General features: G+C 46.0%; 1 protein-coding gene across 3 annotated transcripts in view; it reads left to right on the top strand.

Moving 5' to 3' along the window:
* Positions 1-17724, top strand: part of NIPSNAP3A (nipsnap homolog 3A) — a 42470-nt gene that overhangs the window by 16901 nt on the left and 7845 nt on the right. For all 3 annotated transcript variants that reach the window (XM_068104875.2, XM_068104877.2, XM_068104874.2), the window contains exons 2-3: positions 10825-11032; positions 13728-13886. In XM_068104875.2, coding sequence (XP_067960976.2) covers positions 10825-11032; positions 13728-13886 — 367 coding nt within the window. The remainder of the gene's footprint in view (positions 1-10824; positions 11033-13727; positions 13887-17724) is intronic.

The following is a 17724-nucleotide window of genomic DNA, read 5'->3' as shown; positions in this document are numbered from 1 at the left end:
CGAGGGGCTGCAGCCGTGGTGCCTGGTACGATACCTGCCCGGTGGAAACACGTCCACCCGGGGTTCGTTCAACCGCCCGAGTGCGGCGACGCCGACCATCATCTTGGTCAGGAGGGGCCCAGAGACATTGTGCGGGACCGAGACCAAAAGGGGGTCGTGAGTACCAACGGGGACACACATATATATAAGATGGCCATCTTAATCATATAGGGAATTGATTGTGGATTGGGAATTGTTGATGGTTGTTTGTTGTTGATTGCTCGGGGAAAATATCCGTGATTGTATCATTGAAAGTGTATGATACCCTTACCCTTGAAATATATCATTGAACATCAGTTTTCTCTTGGGTGGAATTCATAGGGATTGCGTTGCGAAAGCGGATATATAATACTACTTTCTGGCGAAGTTCCTCTCACGGTCCGGGGGTCACCGAGACCAGGTAGTCACCGAGGGGACCACGTAACAGAATTGGGGGCTCGTCCAAATTACGATTTGCGGATTCGCAATTGGGTCTACGTCCGGGATCTAAAATTGTATAAAATAATAAAATAATATTTTTATTAATTAAAATTTATTAATTAAGTATTAATTGGAAAATTTGTGGGGAAATTGGGGTAAAGTCTTGGGTGAAGGTTAACAGGTGTTAACGATAGTCACCATGGCGTTTGTGGCACAGAACTTTGCGGTAACACCGAGTGAGGCACAGTTCCGAGCGTTACTAAAGTCGGACCTCTTGAAATTGGCCAAACATTTTAACTTGGAGGTCCGAACTAATTTGAGGAAGGCAGAGTTGCAGGCCACGGTGATACAATCTATGGTGGGATTAGGAACATGGGACGAGTTAGCCTGGGAGTGGCTACCCGAAGAACCAGAAGACGTTGAGCTCCGGAAACTGGAGTTGCAATTACGGAGCCAGGAACGGATCAAAGAAGAAGAAAGGAAGGCAGAAAAGGAAAGATCAGAAGAGGAAAGGAAAGCAGAAGAGAGGAGAGAAGAGAAACAAGCAGAGGAGAGGAGAGCTGCAAGGGAACTCGAAGCAGAGGAGAGGAAAGCAGAAAGGGAATTAAAGGAACGTGACATGGAGCTTCGGCAGGAAATTAAATTCAAGGAGCTGGAGTTAATGAGAGAACGGGGAGAGGCACCACCCTTGCTGACGGGGTCGACACCTAACCAGAAAACCTGGGATGTGGGCAGACATGTGAGGCTGGTTCCACCGTTCAGTGAAAAGGAAGTCGCGAAATTTTTTCCACACTTTGAGAAAGTGGCTCGACAATTAAACTGGCCGGAGGAGGCCTGGACCATACTAGTGCAAAGTGTGCTGGTGGGAAAAGCTCAATAGATTTATTCGGCGCTACCAATGGACCAATGTGCAGATTATGAGGTACTGAAGAAGCACATCCTCAAAGCCTATGAGTTGGTTCCGGAAGCTTACAGGCAAAAATTCAGGAATGCCAGGAAGAGGGAGAGTGAGACCCATGTGGAGTTTGCCAGAGTGAAAGAAAACATGTTTGATCGGTGGTGTGAGTCAAAAGGAGTCGGGAAAGACTTCGAAACATTGCGTGACTTGATCCTGGTGGAGGAATTCCAGCAGTGTGTCCACGAGGACATCAAAGTGTACCTGCAGGAAAAGAAAGTACCGAAGTTGTGGGAGGCAGCCACCCTGGCAGATGATTATGCCTTAACCCACCGGATAGGGGTCCACGAACCTAACTCCTCGCTTAGATCTCCGCAGGGGAGGTGGGGAACAGCAGGTGCGGAGAACGACAATACATGGTGGCGGCCTCGAGAGGATTATGGGGACAACGCGGATACCCCACCTGTTCGAAATCAGAGGGCTGCGGGCCCAAGACAAACTTATTTTTCAGGGGGCCCGAGGCAGACCACGAGTTTTTCCTCCGGGCCTACTTGCGCTTTTTGCAAGAAACCTGGACACTTGATGTCCAGTTGTTACTTCATGAAAAGGGAAGACCCAGAGCGGAGTCCGACTAGTACGACTCCAAATGCAATGGCCATTGTGAGAAATCGCCATCAAAAGGGTTACCAACCATTTATTTCAGAGGGGTTTGTGTCACTGGATGGAGCCTCGACTAACCGGTGACCGGTTAGGATATTGAGGGACACAGGAGCACATCAATCTTTAATGCTTGAAGGCATTTTGCCATGGTCCGAGGAGACAGCAACGGGGGATAGTGTTCGTTTACAGGGGATCGGGGGCGGTGTTAGTGCCCCACTTCATGTCATCCATTTGGAGTCCGATTTGGTGTCAGGACCGGTCACCGTCGGTTTACAAGCCACACTTCCTGTAAAGGGTGTATCTGTGGTTATCGGGAATGATTTGGCCGGGGGTCAAGTTTATGGTAACCTGAGGGTTGGTAAAGAGCCCAGCAGGGAATATAACACCACACCAGCTCGGGATGGCGACAAAAGTACCAAGTTATTTGTAGGGGGACTGAACTTCAAAACAGAGGAAGAAGTTCTGACCTCTGTCTTCAACAGATATGGGCCGCTGGTGGAAGTGCGGTTGGTAAGAGACAGGGAAACGCAACAGTCAAGAGGGTTCGGCTTTGTCACGTTTGCAAGCACAAAAGACGCCAGAGAGGCAGAGAAGAATTGGAATGGCAAGGATTTGGAGGGTCGGACCATAACAGTAGGGAAGGCATTTCGTAGGCGTCGAGAGGTCTACAGGAGAGGACAACTGGGCGGTAGTTTTGGTGGTGGCCGCAATCAATATTATTATGGAGGCTCCCTGAGTTACGGCAGCTCCCGAAGGAAGGATTGTCAAAGTAGTGGCCGAGAAGGAGACCGCTATTCATGGGACTACAGTGACAAGCGGTCCCACCATAATCATTAGGGAAGTTCGGAAAAGTAGAAGCACTGAATGCGGCGGAGCCGCCGAGCCAAGATTCCTACACGGATTAACCGTGAACGCCACGTTCCTAAAGGCGTCCATGTAGTGAACTTTCATGCACGGACTAACCGTGAACTCCACGTTCCTCAAGGCGTCCATGTAGAGAACTTTCCTGCACGGACTAACCGTGAACTCCATGTTCCTAAAGGCATCCAGGTAGTGAATACTCGGCTTGGCCGCCCGGAAAAAGTGCTATCGAGTTGCTTAACTTTGGATCTTGGATCAACCCCTTAACCTTCATTCACAAGAAACTGACAGTCGAAGTCAGAGGGTCATGAGATGGAGTTTGGCTTGGCAGGAGTCCAACGGGAAATTGAATATGTAAAGGGCAGGGACAATGTCCTTGCTGGTGCTTTGTCCAGAGTGAATTACCTTTGAAAATCTCTGGGGGTTTGGTGAAATTTTGTTGCTTTAATATTAAGTGATAACGGTGCCCGGGGGGAACTGATAATGTGGGGGGGGTTGAGTTATCTGGTTTGTTTCTCCAAATTGGCCGGCAAAGAAAGTTTTCGCTGGGTTCAAACTTTCTTTCTTGAAGGGGGGGAGTGTTACATATTTATGTGAATGTATGTGAATTATCATCCAGGTCTTTGCTTATCCATGTGTAATAGATTAAGGGTTGTTGTGGTTGGAGGGTCAGGAGCCCTTCTGAAAAGAGGCCGGAAACGGAAGAGGAAAAGACACGAGGAAGAAAAGCGACGAGGATTCTTCTTCCTCGCCCCGCTCCGACGAAAGGTGGGATTGATATTGAGCCGTGTGGAAAAGCGGCGTTCCCGAGCCCGTCTGGCGAGAGGAGTTACCGGGACGGACCTGCCCGGTGGACGTCAAACTGTCGTGTGGCCGTGCACCGACCCAGCGTCTGGCACCGTTCGCGACCCCGTCTAAAAAGACGCGTACGGGTCGCACGTTGGGGCCTAACACGCGTTGCAAGCGGCGTGGGGCTTTTGGGCTTGCTTTACCGTACCCGCTTCGCGTGGCCACGAGGGGCTGCAGCCGTGGTGCCTGGTACGATACCTGCCCGGTGGAAACACGTCCACCCGGGGTTCGTTCAACCGCCCGAGTGCGGCGACGCCGACCATCATCTTGGTCAGGAGGGGCCCAGAGACATTGTGCGGGACCGAGACCAAAAGGGGGTCGTGAGTACCAACGGGGACACACATATATAAGATGGCCATCTTAATCATATAGGGAATTGATTGTGGATTGGGAATTGTTGATGGTTGTTTGTTGTTGATTGCTCGGGGAAAATATCCGTGATTGTATCATTGAAAGTGTATGATACCCTTACCCTTGAAATATATCATTGAACATCAGTTTTCTCTTGGGTGGAATTCATAGGGATTGCGTTGCGAAAGCGCATATATAATACTACTTTCTGGCGAAGTTCCTCTCACGGTCCGGGGGTCACCGAGACCAGGTAGTCACCGAGGGGACCACGTAACAGTTCCCATATCTGTATCCCTGTTCTGAGCAACTATGTACAGACGAGAGAAGAGGGTCACATCATCTTTCAACAGGGAAACATCCTCTGACTGCTTCCTCTTCCCCTTGGATGGTGACCTGAAGAGAGGCAATGAGTTCCTCTTCACATGCTCATGGATGGACTGCCTTCGTTCAGTGATGATAGCCTTGTTGTAGCTGTCATACTGAGCCTTTCCCACTTCTTCTATGGTATGCACAGTGTTGGCCACAGATTCTTCAATCACATGCCGCGTGTCGAGTGCAATCAGCTCGCTTCCTTCATCTAGGAACGGGTTGCTCATCTCGTTGATAACTTGAATAAGGCCCAGTGTTTGCTCATGAAATGTCTTCTGCGCAGACAGACCTTCTTCGTGGTGCTGGCGTTCATCTTCTGAGATGGCAGTGTACTCCCGCTCAAACTCAGTGAGAATGCGTGCCTGCTCAGGTCCGGCGATCATCCACTACTTGAAGGCTGGTGGGTTTTCAGTCAGGCCGACTGCTCCTCCAGGGCCCTTCACAAGCTCATTATTTTGTTCATGGGCTTGGTCGATCGGAATGCTGGAGAACCTTCTGGCTGTCTTCTGAACAACCCAGTTGCCTCTGACAATAAACTCCTCTTCGATTGTTGGAGGGAGGCTCTCCATGTCGCGGATGTGGATCGGGACCCATCTGGCATAATTATGGTGGTCAAGTGCGAAGAACCATGGTGCCAGGGCTTTCAGAGACTCGACAGTCGACATACAGGGGAAAGTCTCTTTCTCTGTGAGCGCGAACGAAGGTGAGTCCCAGGAGCTCAATCCTCAGGATGGTGTCCCAGTACTGAAAGGTTGGACTCTTCGTGATCATGCTTTGTTTCCAGTCCTCTTCTGTCCTATCTTCAGTTGCTGCACCAGCAGATCCCTTCAGGTAGGCATCATGTTGCAGCTTGGAGAGTGCCAGAGCGTTGACTTGGTAGGCATGCCTGGTTCTCGTCAGGTGTGATGCCTTCAGGAAGGATTCAGCTGTGCCAGCAGAGGCTATGCCTGCCTGGTTTATTGCTGTCGCCCATCCAGATCCGTCTAGGTAGTCTCCAAGTGTCTTCCACACCGCCATCTCCAGGTGGAGTCCGCCGAACATGACAACATACTGGTCTTCACCGTGTGTGGTAGGCCAGTGCCACTGAATGAACTTGGCAAGCGCATACAGCGGAGCATCCATTGCTATTATTGGAATCTGTCCAGGGTTCAGGAACTGTGTAGATTCACGGATGACATCCATTCCATGCTTGATCATTGCAGGTGTGGCTGCCTTCTCATTGAAGAGAGGCAGAAGTTGAGTGATGGCAGCTTCTACTTCTTGAGCAGGACTGTTTTGAAACGAGGCATGGTAGGCGGACCAGGCTATACAATCTCCCTTGACCACCTCTTCTTTTGCCATGCAACATATAGCAACATATAGCAGATATAATTTCAACATATAACAGATTTAATATAATATGCATGTAATTAAATAAAAATATATAAATGTCTATTGTGCATGCATCTTGCTGTTCGGATCGTTTGGCGCCGGTTCTAGAATTGAAGCTTAGATGCTGAGGAAATGCACCCGAGACACCTAATTTTCAAATATTGTTTTAAAATACTTCTAGATGTGCAATTTTAAAAACAATTACACCAAAATGTTCGGAAAAGATTCTCATTTATGCAATAAAAACATTTCTTTTCCAAAAAACCCCAAAAAATTTTTTTTCCAAAATTTTCCAAAACAAATGTCACAAATAATTAAAAATTTCAAATAAGCGTGGTCGTATCGCTTGGCGCCGGTTATAGAATCATAGCTGGGACCCTGAAGAGTGCCTGATAAAATTTTGGTGCTTTTATCCGGCATGTCCCCATCCCTTTGAAATTCGGTGCTCAGCTGCCCCACTAAGGTATTGGAAAGGGTGTTGGAGAGGAGGATAAGGAAGAAGGTGAAGATCGACGAAATGCAGTTTGGATTTATGCCAGGAAGAGGAACGACAGACGCGCTTTTTATTGTGAGGCAGTTGCAGGAGAAGTACATGAAGAAGAGGAAGAAGTTGTTTCTTGGGTTTGTTGATCTGGAGAAAGCATTCGATAGGGTTCCACGCGAAGTATTGACATGGGCATTGAGGAAGTTAGGAGTGGAGGAATGGTTGATCAGAGTAGTGATGGCAATGTACAAAAGAGCGCGCACAGCTGTAAGGACGAAGGATGGGAACAGTGGTGAGTTTGAGGTGAAGGTGGGAGTGCATCAGGGGTCGGTACGAGGTCCACTACTATTTGTAGCTGTGATGGAGGTGCTGGCTTAGAACGTAAAGGAGGGTTTACCGTGGGAGTTGTTGTATGCAGATGATCTGGTGTTGATTGCGGAAAGTATGGATGGACAGAAGGAAAAGATGAACAAGTGGAAGGAATGTATGGAGACAAAAGGTCTGAAGGTGAATATCGGAAAGACGAAGGTGATGGCAAGTGGTAAAGCATGTGGTGAGGTGGAAAGAACTGGGAAGTGGCCCTGTGCTGTGTGCAGGAAGGGTGTCGGAGTGAACTCCATTCAATGTACAATGTGCGCTGAGTGGGTTCATCAAAAATGTAGTGGTCTGAGAGGGTCATTAACCAGTGTGGCAGCTACATTCAAATGTAAGGTGTGCACAGAGGGAGCTGCAGATGGAGGAAATGTTGAGTTGGATCTTGGAGATAGCGTGGAGCTGGAAGGTGTGAAAAGATTTTGCTACCTCGGAGACATGCCGAATGGAGAAGGTGGATCAGACTCGGCAACGGTTGCTAGAGTGAGATGTGCATGGAAGAAGTTTCGGGAACTGAGTGGCGTGCTGATGAGGAGGGGAGTGTCGTTGAAGCTGAAGGGAAAGGTGTAGGCTGCATGTGTGAGAAGTGTTATGATTTATGGGAGCGAGACATGGGTAATGAACGTAGAGCAGCAACGAAGGCTGGAAAGGGTGGAAATGCGAATGGTTCGGTGGATGTGCGGAGTATCGTTGAGAGAGAGGAAGACAAATGATGAATTGCGAAAGATGATGGGAATAGAGCCTGTGATTGATGCTGTGAAGAGGAACAGGTTGAAATGGTTTGGTCATGTGTTGAGGAAGGATGAAAGTGACTGGTTGAGAAGAGTGATGGAAATGAATGTAGAAGGAAGTAGAGGACGGGGAAGACCGAGAAAGACTTGGCTAAAGATGGTGGAAGAAGAAATGCGGGCAAGGGGGTTAACAAGGAGAGATGCAGAAAATAGGGCAAAATGAAGATTGTCATGGGGACCGCAAGGCTAACCCCTGCTCTAGCAGGGAAAATGGCCTTAAAATGCATGTTGTTGTTGTTGTTGTTGTTGGTGCTATTTTTTTTACTTGCTGCACCAAATAAGCACACACATGTAAAATACTTGCATCACGAGCTTGTGCAGACAACCTTCTGTGAAACGCAGTTGGTTTTATGTCCTCCTTTACAAGTTCTCCAACACACGTGACCACAGCCCTCCCCCACCCCTCCCCTTTTTGACCCTTTAAATCATTCCTTTGTTATCTGTCTTTTATGTTTCCTACAACAAAATACTGACAAATGCTCCATTGAAGGCAGGTGGTCCCATCCAGGCGCCAACCCGATATTCCGTAGCCGTGTGCTGATGGGTGGGGGTAGGGGGGAGGGGGGGAGCCACCAGCCATCACACATCTGCTCGCAGTTTGGGATCTGCTCATTGTGGCTGCCGCAAGGAGCTGGTCGCCACTTGCTGCAAACGGTTCTCAGGGGGTGGGCACCTTGTGTTGCAGCACTACGTAGTCTTCCTTAAGGAGATTTTCCGTGTGCGCCATGTCCCATGGGTCCTCCTGTGGGGGCAGTCTGTTCTGGTCCTCTCCCCCTCCCCCACTTCATGGTATGGCTTGGTTGTTCATCTGTCAAGCCTGGATGAGTGTCACGCATCGGCAGGACTTCATGATTGTACGTACCACTGTGCGGTGGACTTTTGCCATTGGGCCCAGGCCTTCCCGCATGAGGGGTTGGTTTCTGTGCAGTTCCAGATGACTGGAGCTGCACGTGGCCTCCACTGGTGGGATGTCCTGGGCTCGGCGGCCTCGGACCTTGCCCAGCGTCGGCCGCAATGCAAGATCTGCATGGTGGTGGTCCTCTGGGCGGTCCACCCTAGTTTGTCTGGGTGCGCACGATCCGGTGGGTTTCTTCTTGTGGTGGCCTCTCGCACCTGCGGGCCCCTTCACTTGAGGGGCTTGGGCATCACTGGTGTGCAGCTCCCCATAAGAAGTGGACCTGGTAGTGCTCACAGGGCCATCCGAGGGGGCGGCTGGTGGCGGATGAAGATGCCGAACGTGTGTTTGCTGACCACTGCATTCGCACCGGCCCTACGTGCATGCCGTGCGGGGGTGGCTCTGTCTGCTTTCAGGGGAAACCAGACGATCTGTTTGACCTCATGGTTGCCTCGACCGCTGTGCAGATGACCCTGAATCAAGATTTTAAAAGTCTTGAATGACTTGTTGCTCGTTTATATTATAGCTGTGACCAAATTTTGAGCTGGACCAATATTCATAAAGCTATTTCATCAATGAAAATTGCTTTCCATTGTTAGTCCATTTTCGCTAAAACACCACTAAGGGACTGTACACAAAATGCATGACTTTTTTGACGACCCTTCCCCTGTATCGTCACCCCTTCTCCTCCCCTCCCCCGGCTCCCTTGACGCTTTGCCCTAAAAAAAAAAAAGTCTCTCTGAATGAGAGCAATGTCACCTTTTATAAATCTCGATCAGCTTCCATTCAGCAAGTTTTATCTGTGGTCGACAACTCAATCGACAACTCAACTCAACTCAAGGTCTATCGACAACTCAATCAATGAGTTACTGTTGCCCTTTAACTCCCTCCAAATTTCAGTTTCAACTTCCAGTTGAACTTCCTGCTTTCTCCTTTTTGGAAGAGCCCTCTCGTAGCTTTGAATTAATTATTTAAACAGCACCTCTGCCATTTTTGGATGAATTCAACGGAAAGGAAGTTCGTTCTAAATTCACATCCTGTCATGATGAGAGGAAATCCAAGATGGCTGTGTCCATGAAGACTGTGTCATGTGACTGTGGCTTTAATACCCTCCTCCCCCGTGACGCTCCGGGAAAATCCCCAAAAGCATCACGTATTTTGTGTAGGGTACCTGAAGTGTGAGGAAAGCATAAATTTTAGGGACTCGCAGGAAAGACGGAAAATTATGTTTGATTCCAATATTGTTAAGGGTGACGGGGATGAGGACCAGAGTGCCAAACATCACTCCCAAATACATTAGTTACAGGGATTATGATATAATTATGATTATGATAATGTCAACGCTCTTAGGTCCTATCCCCTGCCTGCAAGCTGGCAGAGCATTTTTTGGAAGCTTGAACGTATGGTTGAGCACAAGGAGTAGAGGCCCTAGACTGCCATGCTGACAGCTCAGGGGTCTTGCAACTCAATCCGAAAAATGTCAAAGTCAAACAAAATGAAATATAATCAATTTACTTCACAGAAGGCAAAATGTTACAATAAGGAAATATAGGTATGATTATGGACTTAATGAATTAATAATGATGAACTCAATTAATTAATAACACAGGCCACATCCGATATGAAAGGCCGACACAACATCACACATACGGACCCTCGATCTAATCCAGGGTAAGGAAGGGGCAAGCAAAGCCCAAAAAAAAAAACCTTCGCAGGGAATTCAAATAACACGGAAGGTGAGGATGGGAATGGGATTCAGGCTTGTTTGAAGGGCTGTTTTATCGACACTGGTCAGAGCGGGGCTTGGCAGGACCAGGTGTGAACAGACCAGTCATCACGCTCTGCAATTCCTTTCTCCTTTGATCATTTTCCTTTCCTCCACCTCCTTCATGCAATCCAGCAAATCCTTCAGAAAGTTCATCGAGGTCAAGTGCGTCATATAACACGCACCGAGGCCGGTCACAACATGAAGCACACACAGGTCGTCTCCATCAGGACCTAAAGAAGCACCTTTTTCCACAGAACATGCTCTTTTCCTTTTGTCCACCCTCTTTGTGTGCACTGAATCTTCTTCATATAGTTCAGAGATTGAGTCCTTCACACCAACACGCTGAAGCCATTCACGCCACAAGCAAGGATCTTTTTTGCCTTGCAGCCAGGAGGCGCTCTTCTTCTTCTTCTCTCCTGCCCAACACGTTTTTGCTTGAAAGAAAAAGGTTTGAATTCTTTCCACAGCTGTTTTTGTGCACCACTACCATCAATCAAAATCCCATGGAGTGTCAAGGGAGTGGATATGGGGTAAACTTTTCAGAAAAAGTAAAAATAAATACAAAGGTCCGATTTCTGATCCCACAACTGACCCGGCATTTCTCACGCAATACACCTTGAACGACACCAATCGTCTATGCATGTTTTGTGAACTATTGACTTTCCCACAACCGTAACAATATGTCTTTTGCACCTCCAGGGCTGGCGTGGTCTTTCAACTGGAGCACAACAGCAACAAACAACATTTTATGAGATACGCAAATATGGCATCAAGCCAGATAAGTTTTTAGAGTTTCTTCAAAGGACGGAAGAAAATATTCACCTGCGCACGGCCTATTCCCACATGCTCGGTTACTGGACCGTGGATCATGGAGAACTAAACCAAGTTGTACACATTTGGCCATACGGTATGTAAAATACCACGCCGTTTGTCAAAAAAAAAATGTACGTGACAAAGGACTTTATAAAGATACATTGATTGAATTCCATTTGTAATAACAATTGTACAGTGGCTTAATGTGCAGGTGTTAAAAAGGTCTGGTAACATCCTTTCCAAAAATGTTTTGTCTACTTGGCAATACTATAACGGCACTCAGGAGAGAGCATACCTCCGCTGGTGAACAGTTTACATCTTGTATCCCAGAGTAGACCAGAAAATCACAATACATTTCACAATCACAATTGCACAATCACAATCACAATACAATACACACACATTTAATCAAAATCATCCATCCACAACTTTTTGAGATATCCCACTATGTATCGTTTTTGGCTCTATCCCCCAATGGTGAAGAACCACCTTTAGAGGCAATTTTTCCCCGCAGAGCAGGGGTTGGCCTTTTTTTTTTTTTTTTTGTATACTGAATCGAGGCTCGTGAAAGAGCTAACATTTACTTCACAAACAAATCAACCAGACAAACAAAACACACAAAAGAGAGAGCGGAAAACAAGATGGGGAGAGAAGGGGAAGCACACAAACACAACATTTGAGAGCACGGAGATGTGTGGAAGGGAGAGGGATTGGGGGGAGGAGGCGTGGGAAGGGGGGGGGGTTGGAGGGAGAAGTATAAAACACAAGGACACCAAGGACTTCCAGGACAGAAGTTGGTATTTCAAAAAAGTGGAATTGGGGTGAAATTAGTGGGGGTAGAAAAGATCAAGGTTTTGGATGGGGGAAGATAAGAGATGGTGGTGAACAGCAGTTTTAAAGACCTGGAGGGTGGAGTGGGATTGAAGAGAGTGAGGGAGTTTGTTCCAGAGGCGGGAGAAAAGAGGAATGAAGGAGTGAAGGTGAGCAGAGAGTCTTGATTTTGGCAGTTTGACCATAAGAGGGTTGCAGGCAGATCTTGTGCGACCTGTAGGAATATTTGTGGGACAGAGCCCAGAGAGAGCTGGGGGGGCAAGGCCAGAGAGGAGTCGGTAGAAGATGGAAAGACCACCAACCTGCCTGCAGTGAGTGAGTGAGAGGCCCTTGGAGTTAGCTTCATCGCGGGAGATTCCAATGATTCTGAATGCTTTGGTTTCAACAGCGTGAAGACGAGCTAGGTGTGAGGCAGGAGCACCAGCCCAGAGGGGAGAGCAGTATTCCATTGAGCTGCGGATGAAAGCCTTGTATGTAGTGAGGAGCTCAGGTGTGCCAAGGAAGGACTTTGCACGACGGAGGATGCCCAGTCGGCGACTGGCTTTGGAGGCCAGATTTGAAATGTGGTTTTCCCAGGAAAGATCATGGCAGATAGTGAGACCCAAAAGCTTGAGTGACAGAACTTCTTGGAGAGGATTATTCAGAAAGTGGATGGGAGGGTTGTCCAGTCGGTCTTTTCGGAGAGACATCGTAAGAGTGTGAGATTTGTCAGGATTGAAAGACATGTTCCACTTGTTTGTCCAGTCTGTGATTTTATCCAGGTCTTCAGAGAGTGAGGAGGCAGCAGACTGCCGATCTGAGGGATGAAGAATGGAGCGACAGTTGGGCACAGTGGTCCCCTTTTTGAAGCAATGTTTTATAGCCAGATGCCCTTCCTGCCGCCAACCCTGTTAGTCGCCACTTGCGACACAGGGAATTACCAGTAAACTGGTACTCAATTTGCGGACCTCGGAAGGATGACATCTCCCAATGGTGAAGAATCACTTTAAAAATTCTACGAGCCGGATCCGGATCCAGATCTTCACCAAAATTAAATCGATTCTTCCTTCTCACACACACAGCCTGTCCACCAAGTTTCGTCCAAATCTGTCCATAACTTTTTGAGATATCCTGCTATATGTTGGTTGTAGCCCTATCACTTGATGGTGAAGAATCATTTCAAAATTTAAATAATTCTCATATCCGAATCTATATTCAGATCTTCACCAAAATCGAATTAACTTCTCCTTGTCACACACACAACTGCTCCACAAAGTTTCGTCCAAATCAATCCTCAACTTTTTGAGATATCCTGCTATATGTTGGTTGTAGCCCTATCACTTGATGGTGAAGAATCATTTCAAAATTTAAATAATTCTCATATCCGAATCTATATTCAGATCTTCACCAAAATCGAATTAACTTCTCCTTGTCACACACACAACTGCTCCACAAAGTTTCGTCCAAATCAATCCTCAACTTTTTGAGATATCCTGCTCTGTATTGTTTTTGGCCCGATCTCCCAATGGTGAAGAATCACATGAAAAATTCTAGTAGCCGGATCCGAATCCGGATCTTCACCTAAATCTAATCATTTCGTCCTTGTCACATACGCTACATCTCTCCCAAATTTCGTCTGAATCCGTCCACAACTTTTTGAGAAATCTTGTTCACGAACAAACAGACAGGGGTGAAAACATAACCTCCATCCGCCTTTGGTAGCGAAGGTAATAATGGGGATTGTCCTGTTCCTCATTTTAAAAAAAATAAAAAATTCATCCTTTCAGATGCTACATTTGAAAAACTGATTTTAAAAAAAGTGCCTGGACTTAAATGGTATTTCATCACCTTGGAATTTTCATGCATTTGAGTTATTGCATCATCGAGTAGTGTGACTGTCAGTTTGTGTGGCTCACATTTCTCTTGGCTCCGGAAGCCAAACTACCATTATTGCACAATTGTGTGTTATTGTTTTACAGAGAGTTACACACAGCGGACAGGTGTACGGAGAGCGCTGGCAAAGGACGCGCAATGGATGGACAGATACATATTGAAGGTTTTGCCAATACTTACCTGGCAACAAAGTGAAGTGGCCTATCTCGTGCCATGGGCAAGCATTCAGTCTCCAGCAGGAGAGGGTGAGGAGAACTGTGTGTGTGTGTGTGTGTGTGTGTGTGTGTGTGTGTGTGTGTGTGTGTGTGTGTGTGTGTATGTGTGTGTGTGTGTGTGTGTGTGTGTGTGTGTGTGTGTGTGTGTGTGTGTGTGTGTGTGTGTGTGTGTGTAATAATTTATGTTCTCTTTAATTAATTACCCTGTGCACAAATGTCAGTTTATGATCGAAGAGCAACTTAATTTTAATTGAAAGTTGTATTTTGAACATGAATCGGAAAACGAACCTGTAGTTTGGCAATACTTTGGCTCTGAATCTAGACCTGACCACACATGCACAGTGAGATGAAAAAAAAAAAATTTCAGTCTGCCTGTCTGGCAGTCGAACAAATAGTGGTGTAAAAGACACCGGCGGTAAACTTCCCAAATTTTTTTTTTCTACAACCTCTAAACTGCAGGTGTTCTTAACCTTTTTCGCTGTCAAGACCCCCAACGGATCGCCCACGATGTCCCCATACCCCCTTCGCCAGACTGTTGACTGACCAAGGCGCACCGATGGTGCGCAACTACGCATATCTCGGGGGGACTGGGGGCATGTCCCCCTAGGATTTTTTTGATTTCTAGGTTCTCTGTAGTGCATTCTGAGGGGTGTTTTTACTTTAATTGCCTATTTCTTTGGATGAAAATTGTTAACTTATTACACAGAAAATAGGCCAAGTTCGGGGATCCGCGCCTCATTACCAGTCCCATTAGGTCCCAGTGTGACTTAAAAATATCTCAATAGCTTAGTTTCACATATGGATAATTAGGAACAGAACAGGAATGAAAATCATTAGGATTTCATCCCTATTAATTTTTTTGCTTGTTAACAAAGAAACTAAACAAACTAAACTAAACTAAAACATGCAAGTTTTATGCAAGCCGTTTTACTAATCTAGTGAGATTGTTGCTGCTCTTTGTTTCTAATACAAGATTTACCTGCATGGATGTCCAGTGTTTGATTGCAAAAGTGATGCTATTTGATCTTTAAACCTGAGCTAGTGGAGGATCTCATGGCCTCATGCTGTTTTGGGTTTGAATTGAATGTACATATGCAAATATAATTAATTTTGTTTTGAAATATATATATTTCTATTTAAATATATATTTATTATATATTTTAAGTTGATATTTCATTTAATTTATTATTATTATTTATTACGAGTCCCATACCCCCAGATTTTGGTCCCCATACCCCCAAGGGGTATGGGTACCCCAGTTTAAGAACCCCAGCTCTAAAGTCTTTAGTTTATTAGTCCCCTACCGGTGTACACCGGAGGGGACTATAGGTTTGCACGCCGTCCCGCCGTCCCTCCGTCCGTCAGTCCGTCACGCAAAGAACAGTTTTCCGGACTTTTTTTCTAAACTCTTAACGCTAAAGATTTCAAACTTGGCACATGGTTTCCTCATGATAAGTTACAGACCAAGTTCGAACTTCACGACGTTTCGATCATTTTTGACAAAGTTATGGCACTTTGAGCTTTGGGAATTCTGATAATTCTGATGATCCTTAACTCAGTGCTATTTTAAGTTTTCATTTCCTTTAAAAAAGATTTTCTCTGCAATAATAGGACCGATTGAGATCAAATTTTCACCGTAGGGGGGACTCGGTCTGTAGAATATTTTAATGGTAATTATGACGTCACAGGTCACGTGGTTCGGCCGCCATATTGTTTTTCGTGAAAACCCCAAAAAAACCTTTTTCTCTGCAACGGCTGAACAGATCGAGGCCAAACTTTGCAGGCAAAATCGCATACCCATGACGAACAAAAAAGTCAACGAGCATGACGTCATGCGTCACATGGTTTCAGAGTTATGACGTTTTTAAGCATGAACCTTTGAAACCGAGCTCCTCCCTCATTTTTGATCCAATCGAGGGGAAACTTCACAGATCTGTTCTGCATGTCAGTCTACTAAAATGTCCTTTTTGAATTTGCGATGGGGGCACGTGGTTTGGCAGATATCGTTAATTAAACGAAAGTATTTAAAAAATGGATATCTCTTGTTTATTCCAGGGTTCTCCTCAAGCCGCACCTCACGCCCTCAGCCTCGTCTCGCGAACGTCAACAGCGCGACACAGCGTGCGCTTTCGGGAGGGGCGGAGCCAAGCCGAGCAACATATATATACACATCGATCATTGATCATGAACCGGAAAATATAATAAATTACTGATATTTAGCGACTCGAAAGGTTCTTTATCAACAACTTATTTTCTCGTGCTTCTGCTGACCTGTCTGCAAGGTGTATAAATCGAAGTCCCGAGTGCGAATCACAGGTGAGCCCGTCCTGAGGTAATTAGCGATTGGGAACGATTCGGAACCTGTGGGTGAATAACCCTTGGTAATTTCCCCAACAGTTTTCCGGATGACAGACTGCCGGTAGGGGACATGTATTGCAGCGCAATACTCAGAAAGCTTCTCAATATTGAATTATATGCTTGAACACGAGAACACAAATCGCCTTTTTAGCACTTACAAAAATCTTCCATTTAGCAGTATTTGGACAAAATATTACAACATTTAACGTCATCACTACCAATAAAATTTGCTGCTCATACACCCTGCCCATGTACTTTTTTCTCAAGACTACATGGGGTAATGTGTTTCACAAACTCTCGAGTTTTGTTTGTTATCTCCGCTTTTTATGCCTCCGTGGACGTTCAGTGCATTCAGAAAGTATTCAGACCCCTTCACTTTTTTCACATTTTGTTATGTTGCAGCCTCATGCTGATATCGTTTAAATTCATTTTTTACCTCATCAATCTCCACCCAATACCCCATAATGACAAAGAGAAAACAGGATTTTAGAAAGTTTTGCAAATTTATTAAAAAGAAAAAACTGAGATATCACATTTACATAAGTATTCAGGCCTTTTGCTATGACACTTGAAATTTAGCTCAGGTGCCTCCCATTTCTCTTGATCATCTTTGAGATGTTTCTACACCTTGATTGGAGTCCACCTGTTGTAAATTCAATTGATTGGACATGATTTGGAAAGGCACACACCTGTCTATATAAGGTCTCACAGCTGACAATGCATATCAGGGCAAAAACCAAGCCATGAGGTCGAAGGACCTGCCTGCAGAGCTCAGAGACAGGATTGTGTTGAGGCACAGATCTGGGGAAGGCTACCAAACCATTTTTGCTGCATTGAAGGTTCCCAAGAGCACAGTGGCCTCCATAATTCTTAAATGGAAGAAGTTTGGAACAACCAGGACTCTTCCTGGAGCTGGCCGCCCGGCCAAACTGAGCAATCGGGGGAGAAGGGCCTTGGTAAGAGAGGTGACCAAGAACCCGATGGTCACTCTGGCTGAGCTCCAAAGATCCTGTGTGGAGATGGGAGAAACTTCCAGAAGGACAACCATCACTGCAACACTCCACCGATCTGGGCTTTATGGCAGAGTGGCCAGACAGAAGCCAAACAGTTCAATCTTGGTTTCATCAGACCACAGAATCTTGTTTCTCACAGTCTGAGAGTCCTTTACGTGCTTTTTTGCAAACTCCAAGCAGGCTTTCATGTCTTTCATTGAGGAGAGGCTTCCGTGAACTTGAGAACGAGATATCTTGTGAACAGTGATGGGATTCTGACCAAATTTGGTACACTTATGTAGAATTATATAAAGATGAACTGATTCGATTTTGGGGTCAAGAGGTCAAAGTCTATGTGTATAACTTGAGAATGGCTGAAGTGATCTAATTCAAACTTCAAACTTGGTACAGGTATGTATAATGATGTAAAGATTAAGTGATTAAATGTTGGGGTCAAAGGTCAAAGTCTGTAATTGGTCTATAACCTGAGAACGGCTAAAGGGATCTAATGAAAACTT

Source organism: Myxine glutinosa, chromosome 9, assembly GCF_964187855.1.
Source record: "Myxine glutinosa chromosome 9, kmMyxGlut1.1, whole genome shotgun sequence".
NCBI lineage: Eukaryota > Metazoa > Chordata > Myxini > Myxiniformes > Myxinidae > Myxine > Myxine glutinosa.
This window is presented reverse-complemented; position numbering and strand designations above follow the sequence as displayed.